This window comes from Hippopotamus amphibius, chromosome 17, assembly GCF_030028045.1.
Source record: "Hippopotamus amphibius kiboko isolate mHipAmp2 chromosome 17, mHipAmp2.hap2, whole genome shotgun sequence".
In the NCBI taxonomy this organism is placed as follows: domain Eukaryota; kingdom Metazoa; phylum Chordata; class Mammalia; order Artiodactyla; family Hippopotamidae; genus Hippopotamus; species Hippopotamus amphibius.
The window spans coordinates 38,799,262-38,818,685 of record NC_080202.1 but is presented as its reverse complement, the minus strand read 5'-3'; the positions used below and the strand labels follow the sequence as shown (position 1 = coordinate 38,818,685).

The 19,424-nt window shown below is 36.2% G+C and overlaps 1 protein-coding gene across 6 annotated transcripts in view; it reads left to right on the top strand.

Annotated features, from left to right (window-relative positions):
- FBXL20 (F-box and leucine rich repeat protein 20) overlaps positions 1–19,424 on the top strand; it is a 105,465-nt gene that overhangs the window by 68,440 nt on the left and 17,601 nt on the right. For 5 of the 6 annotated variants that reach the window (XM_057714510.1, XM_057714508.1, XM_057714511.1 and 2 more), the window contains exons 3-6: positions 3,630–3,684; positions 5,844–5,918; positions 7,735–7,829; positions 8,309–8,377. In XM_057714510.1, the coding sequence (XP_057570493.1) occupies positions 3,630–3,684; positions 5,844–5,918; positions 7,735–7,829; positions 8,309–8,377 (294 nt within the window). The remainder of the gene's footprint in view (positions 1–3,629; positions 3,685–5,843; positions 5,919–7,734; positions 7,830–8,308; positions 8,378–19,424) is intronic. The other variant, XM_057714512.1, reaches the window with a different exon arrangement.

The following is a 19,424-nucleotide window of genomic DNA, read 5'->3' as shown; positions in this document are numbered from 1 at the left end:
GTCAAGCAGAATCCTTCAACAATAATAGACCTTTCATTTTACCTCAGTTTTCTTTCTTTTTTTTTTTTTTAACTCTTTAAGAACTTTTATTGAGATACAGTTAACAGACAATAAACAGCATATATTTAGAGTGTACAATTTGGTGTCCCAATCTCCCAATTCATTCCACCCCAACCCTCCCTGCTTTCCCCACTTGGTGTCCATGTGTTTGTACTCTACACCTGTGTCTCTATTTCTGCCTTGCATTTCCTCTTTCATAATTGTTAGCATTTGCCTTATGTATTGAGGTGCTCCTATATTGGGTGCATATATATTTATAATTGTTATCTCCTCTTCTTGGATTGATCCCTTGATCTTTATATAATGTCCTTTCTTGTCTCTTGTAACATTTTTTATTTTAAAGTCTATTTTATCTGATATGAGTATTGCTACTCCAGTTTTCTTATCTCTTTGCTCGTAACCATTCTGGTTATGGATAATAGGAATCCTCAAAAAGGGATTATGTAAATGGTTAAAATGTAAGGTACCAAGCCCGAAGATGATGAAAAGCAGGAAGGTTCTAAGTATAATGTAGTTTTATTGTTCTAGCCTATCATAGAGACATATCAATATCATTTCCCTTGATTTATCCTACAAATGCATACTTATAAGTATAGTTGTTTTTTTTATTTAATATTACCATATTTAGAAGAATAAATGTTCACTGTGAGCCTTCTCCTCGCCATTCTCTGTCCTCCCTCCCCCCCCCCCCCCATCACTGTAACTAATACTCTGGCAGCTTATCCCATCAATCCTTGTACTTGGGTTTCTAAAGGTAATTGTCTCTACTGTCAAGTACGTAGAATAAACAGAAGTCAAAAGCTACTAAATAATAGCAGACATTTAGACAGACTGCTTGTGGAGTGGTAGAAGGGATTTAAGCACAGAGGCTTATCACATCCATCTCACCAGGGAGCCACATCAGGACTTATTGCCTGATAGAAGAGCACAGCAACTGTATTTTTCTCTCTCACTTTTTAATGTACCATAATATCAAACCCAGGTGAAAAGCCAACTCATGGGAATTTTGACATTAAGAACCCCAAGCAGTACATTCTAAGAATGGAATTATGATTGTTGGGACATGTGCTTCAGAGAGTCTCCTAAGTCTGCGTTTAACTTCTAGCCTGAGGTTTCATGTCTATCTATTATGCTTTATTTTGTAGAGAACCTTTCTGTTGAAAGGTTACTAAAGTCTAGCTAGGATCGTTATCTAAAATTTTTCTCCTTTGCCCCTGCCGTGTGTAATATTATATTTATACAGATTGCTCAGGGATTAGTGATGATTTGGCAGAAACAAGATCTTGAGACTATGAAGCTCCACATAAAGGCACTATGTAGTGGATGACAGGAAGAAGCAGCAGCATTTAAGCAGTGTAAGAAGTTTGTTGCATTAGAGAAACATTGTTTTAGGAATTGAGGTACCTGGGGTATGTGTATTTATTTGGGAATGGAGTTTTTGTAATCAGTATTTAAAAAGATGGGACATTTACTTTATTAAAGAGAGCCATCAGGGTGATAACAAGGCTGCCTCAAGGGAACAAGAAAGGCATTCAACCTTTCCATCTATGGACAGATGTAGAAAATGTGGTATACATATACGTTGGAATATTATTCAGCTTTAAAAAGGAAAGAAATTCTGATATTACATGCTGCAACATGGGTGGACCTTGAAGATGTTATGCTAAATGGAATAAGCCTGTCAAAAAAGAGCAAATACCATGTGATTGCACTCATCTGACGTACCTAGAGTAGTCAAATTCATAGAGAAAGAAAGTAGAGTGGTGATTGCCCAGGGCCAGGGAAAAGGGAAGTGGGGTGTTGTTGTTTAATGTATACAGAGTTTCAGTTTGGGAAGATGAGAAAGTTCTGGAGATGGATGGTGGTAGTGGTTGCACAGCAGTGTGAATGTACTTAATGCCATTGAACTATACACTTAAAAATAGTTAAATGGTAAGGTTTATGTTATGTATATTACCCAAGTTAAAAAAAGGTTTCAAAAAGCTTTATTTACAAAATACGCATAACATTCTGTTTGATGTAATTATTAACTCAGTTTATTCCAAGTTCTAAAATGTGATTCACAGCCTCTAATCACTAAATAACAAAATTTTGTTCTATTAAGCTTACTGAGAGTAATAATGGAATAGAAAATGTAGCCTTCATTCATCTCCAGCTTAATGCTTCCTGACCTCCATTTTGTAACACTCCAGGTATCCAGCAATCTCAAGGAATGTCTTTTTTTTTTTTTTATCTTTATTGGAGTATAATTGCTTTACAATGTTGTGTTAGTTTCTGCTGTACAACAAAGTGAATCAGCTATATGTATACATATACATATATCCCTATATCCCCTCCCTCTTGAGCCTCCCTTCCACCCTCCCTATCTCACCCCTCTAGGTCTGTCACAAAGCATCGAGTTGATTTCCCTGTGCTATGCATCAGCTTCCCACTAGCTATCTGTTTTACATTTGGTAGTGTATATATGTCAATGCTACTCTCTCACTACATCCCAGCTTCCCCTTCCCCTGCTCTTTCCTCAAGTCCGTTCTCTATGTCTCCATCTCTATTTCTGCCCTGCCACTAGATTCATCAGTACCATTTTTCTAGATTCCATATATATATGTATATATGTGTTAGCATACGGTATTCGTTTTTCTGATTTACTTCACTCTGTATGACAGACTGTAGGCCCATCCACCTCACTACAAATAATTGTTTCGTTCCTTTTCATGGCTGAGTGATGTTCCATTGTATATATGTGCCACATCTTCTTTATCCATTCATCTGTCAGTGGACATTTAGGTTGCTTAAGGAATATCATCTTTAAAGTACATGCTAAATTGTGCCTTTTGCCACCTGTGGAAGGGATTCAATTTATTATTCGGATCAAAATGATCTCTAAGGGTGTTCATGAGTAAGGAGAACTTTAAGCACAAGTGACCCATTCACTTTATTCCCAGGATACTCTGACCTGTTTTTACAGGTGGCTTATGGTATAGAGAGTTATCATCCTTTAGGCAGATTAACTATTTCAAATAATAATACTTCAAAATAAATATTTAACCTCTCTAAGACTGAGAAAAATATTTGGTGGTAAGTGTTTCCTGGCATTGATGTGTTAAATGAGTTTTATAATTTCCCAAATTGGAATTAAATATATAGTGATTTAACATTTTATAGTTGCTAGTTTTTAGGTGTTATCGATATTTTATCTTTTTTCCTTCATAACTGTAAAATTCTTTATACAGGTAACCCTCCCCTAGCCTATTTCTTTTGATAACCAGAATGTGGACATTGTTTTTTTACTTAAAAAAAAACAGTTTCAGAAGTATTTTAGCATCCCTTGATGTGAATAAATGAACTCGTATGGTTCTTACAAATACATTATCAAGTAAAAGATTACTTTCTCCCTCTGTGTGTTATATGAGCAGTATTAATCTTTGTCAGTTGCTCCAGCTTTTTGTGTTATTGTTTAAAGAACTTCTGCCTTTTGGTGCATGTGTTAATAGCATCGCCAATTAGTTATGAGCAAAAATCAAAAGAAACTAATTCATCGTATAATAAAGTTTTCCTCCATCTCTTTTTAGGATATTTTCTTTTCTGGATGTTGTTACCTTGTGTCGCTGTGCTCAGGTCTCCAGGGTAAGAATGGCTGACATGATTACAAGAGCATCCCTTCCTGATACTAATGATAATCAGCTTCTGTAGTAGGCAAAGTATTTACTTCAGGTGGTAGTTGTATGTTATGTTTCCAAGGGTGTTGTTTCACCCATGGCATACGCAAACCCATGTTAATTCTACAGTGGAATTCTACTATATGTACTGTCTCTAACTTTAATTTTTTGAGACTCTTGACTATTTGTATAATATAAACAGAGGAAGCATTTTCAAGGAAGAAGTATTAAATATGCAAATTAAAAGATTAGGCTTTACTCAGAACTGTAATAATATAGTGTTTCATTAGGTTTTCCTAGTTCATTTTATGTACATACATGGAAGGCTCTTGATATCTCCCTATATTTTTTTCTCAAAAGGTTATAGCTAGAATTTAATTTTTAAGAAATTGTAGAGCAAACCAAATTCCATTCTCAAAGTCAGTTTCTGCATTACTCTTACTGATCCATTTTTGTCAATTGATAAAACAGTAAAACAGTGACAAAACAGTAAAACATCATAATCTTATTGCTGCCACTAATATTAAGAATAGAATCTCTGTTGTGAGAAAATTGTTTTATGAACCATTCCTAGTCTCTTTTGTAATACATTATATATAATAATAAAATGAATGAGTACCTACAGTTATCATTTTTTTATAAACAGAACAATGGCTTTTTGCTTATTTAACAAATATTTATTGAGAATCTGCTATGTACCAGGTATAGTCCTAGGTGCTGAGTATGTAATACGGTTATAGCAGAGTAAGTGGACACAGGTTGTCCTTCACAGTTCCATCACTAATTTCCTTTTAAAAAACAAAAACAAAACCCCCACAAAACTTGCCTTAGAAAATTCACCTCATCTTGCTAACTTTAATGTAGTTTTTGCATCCTAAAAGCCATACTGAATTTGTATCTCAGCAATTTAGGAAACAATCAGGCATATTTTGATGATTTCTATTTATGACATTTCTGTTCCTGGTACCTGAGTGGTTGTCTTAGTCATGGCTGGTACAAATGAATGGAGTTTCTTTTTTGTCTCCATATGAAGCTGAGGTCATCACTGAGAAACAAAATTCCCAGACAAGTGTCTAAACTTGTTTGGTTGCAGAGTCTCATCTCAAGAATGTTGATTGTTGTTTTCATGTTCAGGTTCCTCTTCCTTCTTAATGTGTTTTAAGTTAAAAGCAAGCACAATGCCAATTTTCATTAAATCTGTACGGTTGGAACATCGTTAGTTAGCCTGTTATTCTCTGTACTTGAAGTATTTAATTTGCTTTAAAAAAAAAAAACACACATCAAAACTCTAGAGAGGAACCTGTCATTCCCTAGTCTCAGTTAAGCGTGTTTCCTGCTTGCTAGAGAAAGTAGTATAAGGAAATGAGAACTATCAAACCAAATCAGAGGTACAGTTAGCCCAAGAATCTAGTAAACATAAGATCTTTAAAAGTTTTATCTCTTATCTCCCATGGAGTGATTTAAGAAACTGTTGGAAAAATATGAAACCACAAAAAGAAAATTAACATTGAAATCCTGAGAAAACCTTAAAGATTTCTACAACAATAACTTTGTTTACCCTCATAACCCTGACATCTTTCTTACTGATTGTGTGATAGTTACCTGGGGCTTATAAGTGTATCTGCAATTTCCTTTTCAGAATTTCAATATTGCATCTGTGTTTTGAATTGTTGTAGTGATAGATGATATTCTAAGTTTATAACTTAGCAGTACATTCAGAGTGCCGTCTTCTTTCTTTGGTTCACACTCACCTTGTTCCTAGTTGAGGGATAGAGTAACAGACTTGCTTTTCATCAGCTGGATTATCTCATTTTGCAGTTGGAAACTCCAGTTAGAAAACAGTTTCTGGCTATGATACTTACCACAACCTGTCCTTCCCCAGCCCCCTAATGTAATATCTTTTGTAGCTACTAATTTCTGTACCCACTCATATATGAGATAATTTACTTGGAGAATAAAGTATGAATCAGAAATAAGACTGATTTTGGGGAGCGTTAATGGTGGGGGTGCTGAGAAATATTTTGGTCAGTTTCAGTCATTAGTAGGTTTTAATTGTGAACTTGAATTTTGCTAGCTTTCCCCCTTCATTCAGCTTCTGCTCGTTCTGTCTCTTTTTCTTCAAAATAGGCCTGGAATGTTCTGGCTCTGGATGGCAGTAACTGGCAGCGAATTGACCTGTTTGATTTCCAGAGGGATATTGAGGTATAATTATGTGGTGTGTGGCCCCATTTCTCTTGTTAGAATGTAATTACAGCATCGAACAGATTAGCCCCAACTACATACATCTCCTTTCCCTGGAGAGAGAAACAATTAATTTCAGTGCGTCTGAACTTCATGGGAGCCTGCAGTTTTCCCAAGAACTTGTTCAGTTTTTGAGAATGAGCAAAATTATTTTACTGAAATAATACTAAGTTGTTTAGTATTAATGGGATTCAAAAATTTTTGTTTTTATTTTTGTGGTGGAAATGTGAACCTGTGTTTATTGCTCTTTTTAAGGAAGTCTTTTTATATTTTTTTTATTGAAAAATAAGTGGAGGGACTTCCCTGGTGTTGCAGTGGTTAAGAATCTGCCTGCCAGTGCAGGGGACACGGGTTCGATTCCTGGTCCAGGAAGATCCCACATGCCGCAGAGGAGCAACTAAGCCCGTGTGCCACAACTACTGAAGCCTGCATTCCTGAGAGCCGGTGCTCTGCAACAAGTGAAGCTACCACAATGAGAAGCCCGTGCACCGCAATGAAGAGTAGCCCCCACTCGCCACAACTAGAAAAAGCCCATGCACAGCAACAAAGACCCAGCGCAGCCAAAAAATAAATAAATAATTTTTTTTAAAAAAAGAAAGAAAAAAGAAAAATAAGTGGAGTTAACTTATTGAGGCATGATATTTGCATAAATTCTTCTAGATGAGCATTTTGGGTTCTGTGGGAGCTTACAGATAGTTTATGTAGAATGAATTGGATTACTTTTATTTGGGAGAGATTTTTTTCCCTTCTCACTTCTCCCCCATATTTTATCTCTCAGTGTTGCCTGTTTTCTCTAAAATTGAGAAGAATGGCTTAAGCATAAATTATTTTAACCTATATATGAGCTCTGAGGTGCTTGATTTTCTCATTTGGAGAATGGGAATAACAGCTTCCTCGCTGTATTATAAGTATTAAATAAGATTTAGATTTAGATTTTTTTTCTTTCAATTGGGTTGTTTTTTGTTTTTTTTTTTTTAACTCTAGTGAAGCGTAGTTGTCTTGAGGATCCATGTAAGAAGTTAAGTTCACATGAACTTTCCACTATCTTCATAAAGTGCTTTTACTTTTAAAATTTTTTTAAAGATTCTGTTTTTTTATGTGGAACATTTTTAAAGTTCTTATTGAATTTGTAACAGTATTGCTCCTGTTTTATGTTTTGGTTTTTTGGCTGCGAGACATGAGGGATCTTAGCTCCCCGACCAGGGATCAGATCACACCCCCTGCATCGGAAGGTGAGGTCTTCACCACTGGACTGCCAGGAAAGTCCCATAAAGTACTTTTAAAATAATACCCACTGACATGCTGGATTTTTATATTTTTCACAGTTCTCTAATCTTCATAGATGTAAATGTTTAAAGCAACATGACCCACAAAATCATTCAGCAAGCTTTTGTGAAGCGTTCATTGAGTCTCTGCTGTATTTAGAGTATTATAGTAAATACACAGAAATGATAAAGAGAGTTAATGTCCTTTAGTAGCTGCAGTTTAATCAGGAGGGGAATCTACATTGATACAGTGACATAAGAGAACTACAGAGCACCATTTCCTCAGATACAGAGTATCTTACAAGATGAACAAAGTAAATAGCAATATAGGGTTTAGGCATGTTTCAAGTAGATGGGTTAATCAGGAAAGCTTTCTCACAGCAGGTTGAAAATTTCCTGTTGATTTAATTAGGTCTTTAAAATGAGTAGAAGCCTGTTTAAAATGAGGATGTGGTCTTTTCAGAAACAATGTGGTGGCTTATCTTTTTGTATACCCATTTCTTTTTTTACAGGGCCGGGTAGTGGAGAATATTTCAAAAAGGTGTGGGGGCTTTTTACGAAAGTTAAGTCTTCGTGGGTGTCTTGGAGTAGGAGACAACGCATTAAGGTAAAAACATAACTATCGATTAAATGATCTTCTTGACCGAAGTGAAGACAACACCAAACACATCACCATCTCACCCAGAGAAGGCTGGAATACTTGTCACATTCCTAAGCTATTCTAAACTCAAATACACATTCATTGCTTTCAACACAACCAGTAGTGGATGTGTAGTTTTGAGAATAAAACAAGAATAAGTGCTCCCCCTCAAAAGCCAGGTTCCCCATATTATAAATGGTTTGTTTGGAGCCTTGGGTAAATTGTTTTAAGTTTGTTTACTTGAAGTTGGGATAATTTTAACCTTGGTTGACAAAAAGATTTATGTTTAAAAGTTTATGGTTGAATTTAATTTATTCATAATTGTAAACAACTTTTTGTACCAATTATCCAGTATTACCATTATTGGTATCTTCTATTATATTTTTAATGCCAAGAATTGTGCCCATTTTACCTCACACCCTTTACTTTGTTTCTTTCCTGTAAAGGACCTTTGCACAAAACTGTAGGAACATTGAAGTACTGAATCTCAACGGGTGTACAAAGACTACAGATGCGTAAGTATTTTATGTTTTAGAAGAGTAAGTCATAGCCTCTTGTGTTCTGTCTGTACTAGCTTTTAATGCAGGCTACTAAATATATTTAGCAAACTTCATTTTGGTTTTATAGAGGAAAGGTGTTTTAACAAGGAGAGACTGACTGTTTTTATTTTTTTTAATTATTGGCTGTGTTGGGTCTTTGTTACTGCATGCAGGCTTTCTCTAGTTGTGGCGAGCGAGGGCTACTCTTCGTTGCAGCACATGGGCTCGTTAGTTGTAGCTCATGGGCTCTAGAGCGCAAGCTTAGTAGTTGTGGTGCACAGGGTTAGTTGCTCTGCAGCATGTGAGATCTTCCCAGCCCAGGGCTCAAACCCGTGATCCCGCATTGGCAGGCGGATTCTCAACCACTCTGCTACCAAGGAAGCCCAGAGAAAGTGACTTTAAAGTTAAAAATGGAACAAGATGCTTATTTTGGAATTCAGCTCAAATTCTGTCTTGATATTTAAAATAAAACTTAGAAATTATAGTCAGTGAACGTGCAGTAGAGAATACTAATAATATAAATTACTAGGATTACTTACATTTCAAGAAACTAGTAGCTAGTGTTTAAAAGACACATAAACAGATAATTCTATAAAAAGATGTAAAATCTTAAACACAGCTTGGAGTAATCTATAAAGACTCTTTAAATGTACAGTGTCTTGTGTCAGTCACAGCATAAAAGAAAGAAAGCATAATCTTCCATCTTTGAGAGTTCAGTGTCACAGACCCAATAGACATAAAAGGTAGAATAAAAAACATTCAGCCTAAGGATCTGTTGGTAATAACATGTATCAAATAACATTTAAATATTATGTAGGGAAATTGTTGCCTAATGGGTGGTGAAGAAGATGTTTGCACAGGGAGGGACCAAGATTAGTCAGTGGATCTTCCTGTTCTTCAAAAAGGCCTCATGAAAGAGATGGGCTCTTTAGAACTGCTTGAAAGAAGGAAAGTAGAAGACACTCCAAGCACAGGGTACACATTGTTTATTTTATTCCTTTCTTTGAGGTCACAACTTGTTAACTTTTAATTCAAGAAAGTGTCTGAAAAACAGGGACTGAGGTTATTAGTTAATTCTACTAAGAAATATTGTTCCTATGGATTGATTTGGCAACCTGTAATATGAGAGACAAATTTACTAACTAACCCCTTCCCCAACTAAGACTCTACCAGTAGCCCTACATTTACTTTAGATAATATATATCTATATTTATTTATATTTTCAAAAAGAAACAATGGAAAAATGATCAAAAATGGTTACTTATGGGGAGAGAGAGAACATGAAGAGACAGAAATGAAAGGGAGACCTCTGAAGGATTGTGTTTTATAATTTTACTTTAATAGCTGTGTAAAAAAAGAAAAAAAGAAGAAAGAAAAAGAAATCAAAGCAGTCCTTAAAAATTAAAAACGAAATGGAACACATGAACCTATCCATATCAGTTTGAAGGTATAACCACCCAGGTATTACTTCTACTGGCTTTTGATTTCTTATGAAAAAATTTAAATATATGCCCATATAGATAAAATAGTATAGTGAAGCTTTTACCCAGCTTCAAATTGGAAACTGAGAAATTATCACTTTATGGCTAGTCTTGTTTTTTCTGTACTCTTGCCCTTTTATCTTATTCATCTTATCTTATTTTGAAAAAAGTCTTAGTATTTAATCTGTGAATATGCATTTCTAAAATATGTATTTCTGAAAGATAAAAGCTTTTAATATAAGCACATTAACTTTACCACTCCTATTTAAAAAAACCATAGCATCTTAAAATCATCAAATAACCACTGGTTAATGTTCAGAATGTTCAGAATTGTATGTTCTCGTGACTATTAATATAGTAAGTCCCCTCCATACGAACGAGTCGTTCCAAAAACAAACACAAAAAATAAACATTTTTAATGTTACAGTTCAGTACCTTAAAAGGTACAATAGTACAGTACAACAGCTGGCATACGAGGGCTGGGGGATTGAGTGAACAGGCAAGAAGAGTTACTGACTGGAGGAGGGGGGAGGTGGTAGAGCTGAAGGATCGTCAGCAATAGGAGATGGAGAGCAAGCTGCAGTTTCATTCATGCCTGAGGTTGATGGAACACACGTTCACATCTTTGAAAGTCAACAACTTGAAGGTTTGTATGTAGGGGACTTACTGTATATTAAACATAGTTTAAAAGAAAAAGGATACAAATCGAAGGTGGAGACTTCTGCTTCTGCTGTGCCAGTCACTGCCCTACTTCTGTAAACAACTCTAAAACTGTATAAACCATAGAAAACAGGCAATCTGAGATGTTGGACAACATGCAGAGCAGGACTGAGAAACAGATGAGGTGAGCCTTATGATTGCCCTGGCTTTCTGCTTGGTGGCATTTTCGAGAAAATGGCACAAGAAGAAGGAAACCAAGCAGGGGACAAAGGAGAAGGAACCCAAGCAGAGCACAAAGTTCTGGCTAAATTTAAGAGAAAGAGATCAAAGTTCAGGGAGATCAGGGTGGCTAAATATGTGTCTGGAGAAGGGGGGAGCTACTCAAAAAAAGGGCTGTAGAAATCTACATAAATTTGGCCGAGTAGTTAACTAAATATGTACATATTGAGCTCCCACAAAGCTGGGCAAAGAACATCTAATAAGGAAAGAACAATTAATGGGAAACTGTGAATTGAAGAATTGCCAGAGCTTAAATAAGGCTGGGAGAAGTTCTCACTACCCAAAATGGAGAAAGCTCATTGAACACCTTGGGACATTTAATAGAGACTTCAGAAAGGTCGCACCTTGGTAGTGGAACTAAACTAGACCTGCCCTAATAAAGGTTAAAAGGAAAAAATTTAGGATCAGATTGATTCACAACTAACTTAACTGCCTGCCAAATCAAAACTCAACATTCTTTAAAGAGGGACACAAAGTCTAGACACTCAGCAGTGTAGCAGACAGAATTTCTAGCAGTCAATAAAAAATTACAGTACAGGGACTTCTCTGGTGGTCCAGTGGGTAAGATTATGTGCTCCGAATGCAGGGGGCCCAGGTTCAATCCCTGTTTAGGGAACTAGATCCTGCATGCATGCCACAATTAAGAAGTCCACATGCTGCAACTAAGAAGTCTGCATGCCACAACTAAGGAGTCCACATGCTGCAATGAAGATCCCGTGTGCCGCAACTGAGACCCAGCACAGCCTAAATAAATAAATAAATTAAATATTTTTTTAAAATTACAATACGTGCAGAGAAGCAGGAAATGATACCAGAAGAAGGAACAGAAGAAAAACTAGTCAATAGAAACAGACCCAGAAAGGACAGTTTATAAAATTGACCAATAAAGGGTTTAAAAATAGCAATTACAAATATGCTCAAGAATTCAAGAAAACTTAGAGATAATATGGAGATTAATGTAAGTCTTTTTTTTAAAATTTTATTTATTTATTATTTTTTGGGGGGTACACCAAGTTCAATCATCTGTTTTTATACACATATCCCCGTATTCCCTCCCTCCCTCGATTCCCCCCCACCCTTCCTGTCCCAGTCCTCCAAGGCATCATCCATCCTCGAGTTGAACCCCCTTTGTTATACAGCAACTTCCCACTGGCTATCTATTTTACAGTTCGTAGTATATATATGTCTATGCTACTCTCTCACTTCGTCTCAGCTTCCCCTTCACCCCCCACCCCCCCAATATGGAGATTAAGAGTAGAAGGATGGGGGGGTTACTTCCCTGGTGGTCCAGTGGTTAAGATTCAGCACTCCCAGTGCAGGGGGCCCAGGTTCGGTCCCTGGTCAGGGATGTAAGATCCCACATGCATGCCGCAGCTAAGCCTGCACACCACAACTACTAAACCCGTGTGCTCTAGAGCCCTCGTGCACTGCAATGAAGAGCCCATACACCACAGTGAAGAGCCCGCACGCCACGCCAAAATGAAGACCCAGCACAGCCAAAATGAAATTAATTAATTAAAAAAAAAGAAAGAAATTGTCTCTTAAAAAAGTAAAAAGTAAAAGGATGGTGGACTTCCCTGGTGGTCCCATGGTTGACTCTGTGCTTCAGCTATAGGGGGCAATGGTTCGATCCCTGGTCTGGATAGAAAAAGATATACTATTACAAGCGCTAGTCACAGGAAAGTTGGAATGGTTATTAACATTAGGTGATGTAAACTTCAGGAAAAAGTGTAGATGGAAAAGATATTACATAGTACCCTCTTCTTTCAGTAAAGATAAAACAAGTAGACCAAAAAAAAAGAAAAAAAAGTTAACGCTATAGAAGACTTGAGCAACACTGTCAGTGAACTTGTCCTAAATGCCATAGAATGCTATACCAGAAAGCATTCTTTTTGTTACTGTGATATTCAACAAGACATATCAAATAATGAGCCATAAAACAGATTTCAGCAAATTTAGAATGATTGAGATCATATTGAGTGTATTATATGGCCTCAACAGAATTAAAGTAGGAATCAAATAGCATATATCTGGAAATTTTGAAAATTAAGTATTACTTTTATTTATTTATTTTTTTGGCTTTGTTGGGTCTTTTTTGCTGTGCACAGGCTTTCTTTAGTTGCGGTGAGTGGGGGCTACTCTTCGTTGTGGTGCATGGACTCCTCATTGCTGTGGCTTCTCTTGTTGTGGAGCTCACGCTCTAGGCGCGTGGGCTTCAGTAGTTGCAGCACATGGGCTCAACAGTTGTGGTGCACGGGCTTAGTTGCTCCGGGGCATGTGGGATCTTCCTGGAGCAGGGATTGAACCTGTGTCCCCTGCATTGGCAGGTGGATTCTTAACCACTGCGCCACCTAGGAAGCTCAGTATCACTCTTCTGAATAATCCATGAGTCAAGGAATAAATTACAAAGAAAATTACGAAATATATTTCACTGTGTGATAATGGAAATACAACATTTGAATCTTGTGGAATGCATCAGAAGCGGTGCTTAGAGCAAAATGTATAGCTCTAAATGCTTATCTTATAAAAGAAAGGTTTAAAATCAAATCTTCCACCTTTGGAAACTGGAAAAAGAAAAGTAGATCCACAATAAGTGAAAGGAAGGAAATGAAAAAGATAATGGTGGAAATCAGTGAAATAAAAAAATGGGCGTAGAGTAGAGAAAAATCCATGAAACTAGAATTTCTTTGAAATAAAATCAATAAGCTTGATCGACCTCTGTCTAAATTAGTCAAGAAAGAAGACACACATCACCAGTACAAGACTGTAAAATAAATATCAGTAGTTTTTACACAGATTAAAAGGATAATAAGAGGATATGAGCAATTTTATGCCAATAAATTTGACAGCTTGGATGAAATGGATAATTTCCTTGAAAGACACAAATTACCAAAACTGTTAAGAAATAGAAAATCTGAATAGCCTTATATCTTTAGAAGCTGGATTGATGATTTAAAACCTTACCACCAAAAAGTAAAAGCCAAAAAACCAAAACAAAAACCTCTAGGCTTGGAAAGTACTGAATTCTATCAAATATTTTAGAAAGAAATAATCTTTTTTAAAAAAAGAGGAGGAAAAAAACAAAAAAAAGAAAAAAAAAAAAAAAAAAAGAGGAGGGACTTACCTGGTGGCGAGGTGGTTAAGAATCCGCCTGCCAATGCAGGGGACACGGGTTCGAACCTTGGCCCAGGAAGGTCCCACATGCTGCAGAGCAGCTAAGCCTGTATGCCACAACTACTGAGCCTGAGCTCTGGAGCCTGCAAGCCACAGCTATTGAGCCCGTGTGCCACAACTACTGAAACCCGCTTGCCTGCAGCCCATGCTCCACAACAACAGAAGCCACTGCAATGAGAAGTCTGCATACCACAACGAAGAGTAGCTCCCACGCGTGGCAACTAGAGAACACCGGTGCACAGCAATGAAGACCCAGTGCAGCTGATAAATAAATAAATAAACAAATAAATACATAAATTTACTTACTTAAAAAACATAGAGGAGGAGGGAAGACTTTCTAACTCATTGTATGAGATCATCATGACCATGATGTCAAAAGTAAAGCAAAAATTCATGGAAAGGAAACTACAGACCAATATCCCGCATGGACATGTAAAATTCCTTAACAGAATATTATCAAATTGAACCCAGCAACGTATGAAAACCGTAATAAATCATAATCAATTTGGATTTATCTTTGAAATGTAAGATTGTTTTAACATACAAAATCACTGTTATTAAGTTCCAACTTAATAACAGATAAAAGAGAAAAAATCGCGTGATCATCTCGATAGCTCCAGAAAAAGCATTTTACAAAATTGATGATGTAGTCTCTAAACAAACTAGAAGGTAACTTCCTCAACCTGATAAATGGTATATATGAAAAACCTGCTGTTAACATTGTATTTAGTCATAAAATACTGAACACTTTCCCCTTAAGGTCAAAGCATGGATATTAGGTCTACTACATCTGTTCAACATTGTACTGGAAGTCCACCTAGTACAATAAGGGAAGAAAAAGCGGGGTCATACAGGTGAAAAAATTTTTAAATGGCATGATAGGGTTCTAGCAAGTTCACAGGAAACATGGCCAATTCTGTATCTATATACCATCATTGAACAATTGGAAAATGAAATTTTAAATATAGCAACATTCATGGTAACATCCAAGAACATATAATACTTAAGGATAAACTTAATTAAAATATGTGCACGTTATGTACACTGAAACCAGATTTTTTTAAATTAAAGGGGAGTAAGTCTTAAAAGTTTTCTTCATAAGAAAAAAAATGGAGCTATGTATAGTGATGAATGGACTTACTGTGGTAATTATTTTGCAATATATAAATATGTTGAATCCTTTTGTCGTACACCTGAAACTAATATAATGTTACATGTTAATTATACACCCATTTTTCAAAAGGAAAGTATGATGATAATGACTTGTTAAATAGAGAATATCAATTAAAAGATAGAAATTGTAAAATATGAGCCAAATGGAAATTGTGGAATTGGAAATACAGTACTGTATCTAAAACATTCATGGGACTTCCTGTGTGGCACAGTGGTTAAGAATCTGCCTGCCAATGCAGGGGACATGGATTCAATCCCTGCCCCAGGAAGATCCCACATGCCGTGGAGCAACTAAGCCCGTGCACCACAACTATTGAGCCTGCGCTCTAGAGCCCGTGAGTCACGACTGTTGAGCCTGTGTGCCACAACTACTGGAGCCCACGTGCCTAGAGCCTATGCTCTGCAACAAGAGAAGCCATCACAATGAGGAGCTCATGCACCACAATGAAGAGTAGCCCTGACTCACTGCAACTAGAGAAAGCCTGGGTGTAGCAACGAAGACCCAGTGCAGCCAATTAATTAGTTAATTAAAATAATAATAAAATAAAACATTCACTAGCAGTCTCAATAGCACATTAAAGATAGCAGAACAGAATGAAAGAAATGTTGATCAGAGGATACAAACTTGTAGTTATGAGACAAATAATTTCCAGGAATCAAATGCATAGCATGGTGACCATAGCTAACAGTACTGTATTGTATATTTGAGAATAGATTTTAAATGTTTTTCACCATAACAACAACAAGATGGTATTTATGTGAGGTAAAGAGTATGTTAACTAACCTTATTGTGGTAAACATTCCACAACATATATGTGTGTCAAATCATCACACTGAATACCTTAAACTTACGCAATGTTATATGTCAATTAAATGTCGTAAAGCTAGGGGGCAAAAAAAGCCCCAGAAACACAGGTAATCAATCAGTTTAGAGATCTGTAGCAATTATCCATCCAGTCTGAAGAACAGAAAGATTAAAGAAAAATGGACAGAGCTTCAGAGACCTGTGGAACAACATCAAGAGTAGAATTGGAATGAACCTCAGACAAGACAGAGAGAGGCAGGAAAAAAAATGTGAGGAATTAATGGCAGAAAACCTACCAAATTTGATGAAAAACATTAATCTACAGATCTAAAAAGTTCAATGAACCCCAAGAAGGATAAAAATACCCACACCTAGACATATTTGGACCAAACTGTTGAACACTTAAAAACAAAGAGAAATTTTTGAAAGCAGCAGAAGGAAAACGACTCATGTATATGAAAGGAATATTTGATTAATGGGTGACCTAATCAGAAACAATGGGAAAGCAGAGCCATGTGACATATTTAGTGTGCTGAAAGGAAAAAAACAAGAATTCTGTATCTAGCAAAACTAACCTCCATAAATGTAGGCAAAATAATACAATCCCAGATAAACAAAAAGGGAGAGAATTTGTTGCTAGTAAATGTGCCTGGCAAGAAATACTAAAGGAAGCCCTTCAGGATGAGAGGAAATAAATACCAAACAGTAACTCAGATCCATAGGAATTGGTAAATGAAGAGCATCAGAAATGGTAAGTATATGGGTAAATCTAAGACTAATTTTTTTCATATCTTTTCTTCTTTAGAAAACAGAAGATTGTGTAAAGCAATAATTACAACACTGTATTGTTAGGTCTATATTATATATAGAAGCAATATATGAAATGTATTTGAACATATGAAAATAATAGCACAAAGGAGAGAGGAGGGAACCATTATGTATTGAAGCAAAAGGATTATGTTTTGTGAGAAGTAAGTTATTGTTTTGAAATAGATTGTGGTAAATTAAGATACATATTGTATTCCATGAGCAGACTATATAAGAAAATAGGGAAAAAAGGTAAATCAACAGAGGAATTGAAACAGTATTGAAACAGTACACTTAACACAGGAAAACAGTAAAGGAGAAACAGAAAAACAAACTTGAAAAAAGCATGAAGCAAATAGAAAAAGATTGCAAAATGGGAGAGAAAATTCAACCATGTCAATAATTTTATTAAATGTAAGACTGACTGAACACTTCACCCAAAAGACAGATTGCCTGTATGGATTAAAAAGCAAGACCCAACTATGTGGTGTCTACAAGAGACATGCTTTAGATTCAAAGATTCAGATAGGTTGAAAGTAAACAGATGGAAAAATGCATACTATGCAGATAGAACATTCCACCCAATGATTACAGGATAAACATTCTTTACAAACATACTGGAACATTCTCCAGGATAGAGCATAGATTGGTTACTAAACAAGCCTTAATCAATTTAAGAAGATTAAAATCATTCAAAGTATGTTCTCCACCAAGTGGGGAAAGCGGGGTGGGGTGGGGGGGGTGTGAATTGGGAGATTAGGACTGCCATATATACATTACTACTAATAAAAAAATATCAAATTGTACACTTTAAATATATGCAGTTTATTGTGTGTCAATTGTATCTCAATGAAATTTCTTTAAAAAAAAAATTATGTTCTCTGACCAGAACTAGAGAATTAAATTAGAGATTCATGACAGAACAATATGTGGAAAAAGCGCAGGTATTTAGAAATTCAGCATCATGCTTCTAAATAATTTTGAACTGAATGAAAATGAAAAGCTACCAAAATATATGCGATTCAGTCAAGGTAATGATACAACTCTGCATTCCTATATCACAAACGAGGAAAGAAAGAAAACTCAAATCAATAACCTTCAACTTTAAGAAAATAGAAGAAAGGAGAGCAAAGCCCAAAGCAAACAGAAGAAGGAAAAAATTGATTAGATTGGAAGGACTTCCCTGGTGTTGCAGTGGTTAAGAATCTGCCTGCCAATGCAGGGGACACGGGTTCGATCCCTGGTCCAGGAAGATCCCACATGCTGCAGAGCAACTAAGCCCCTGTGCCACAACTAATGAGGCCCACAACAACTCTAGAGCCCACGAGCCACAACTGTTGAGCCTGCATGACACAACTGCTGAAGCCACGCACCTAGAGCCCATGCTCCACAACAAAAGAAGCCACCACAATGAGAAGCCTGTGCACCGCAAGGAAGAGTAGCCCCCACTCGCCACAACTAGAGAAAAGTCCGTGCACAGCAACAAAGACCCAGTGCAGCCAATAAATAAATAAGTTAATGAATAATTGAATAAATAAATAAATTTATAAATCTTAAAAAAGATTAGACTGGATGTCAGTGAAATAGGAAACAAAAACAGTAATAATAATAAAATCAATGAAACCAAGAGCTGGTTCATTGAAAAAAGTTTTTTAAATTGACAAACCTAGTATAAGAGAATAAGAGAGAAGACATTATCAAAAGCAGGAATGAAGGAGAGAACTAAGTACTTTATCCAAATGACAGATGAAATGTTTATCAGGTAATATCATAAATAACTTTATACTAATAAATCAGACAACCCAGGTGAAATGGATAAATTCCTGTGAAGGCACAGATTACCAAATTTGACTCAATAAAAAAATAGACAATCTAAATAGATCTATAGCAAGTGAATTCAGTAATTCAAAATTGTCCCACAAAGAAAGCTCAGGCCCAGATGACTTCACTGGTGAGTCCATCAAATATCTAAAGAAAAAATAACACCAATACTCAAATTCACTCCTGAAGTAAAAGAGGAAGTACTTGATAACTTGTTCTCTGCAGCCAGTATTTTTCTGATACCGAAGTCAAACAAAGACATCACAGTAAAAGGAAGTCTGCTGTATTCCTCAGGAACAGAGATGCAGAAATACTTAAAATTTTAGCAAACTGAATCCAGCAGCATATAATAGTGTTGGATCTTAACCAAGTGGGATTTATCCCAGAAATACAAGTGTGGTTTAACATCTGAAAATCAGTTAATGTGATATTTCATAATAGTAGAATGAAGCGGAGATCAACAAACTTTTTCTGTATGGGGCTGGATAAGGAAATATTTGAGGCTTTGTTGGCCATATAGTCTCTGTCACAGCTCCTCAACTATGCCAGTGTATTACAAACTGCCAATATTTTACAAAGTGGCCATAGACAGTACATAAACAAATGAGCATGGCTGTGCTGCAATAAAACTTTATTGCATGGTGCTGAGATTTTAATTTCATTTAATTTTCACGTCACAAAATAGTATCTTCTTTTGATTTTCTTTCAACCATTTAAAAATGCCAAAACCATTCTTGACTTGCGGCCATATAAAAATAAGCAGCTAGTGAGATTTACTACCCTCTGGAATAAAGGACAGAAACCACATGATCATCTCACTGTG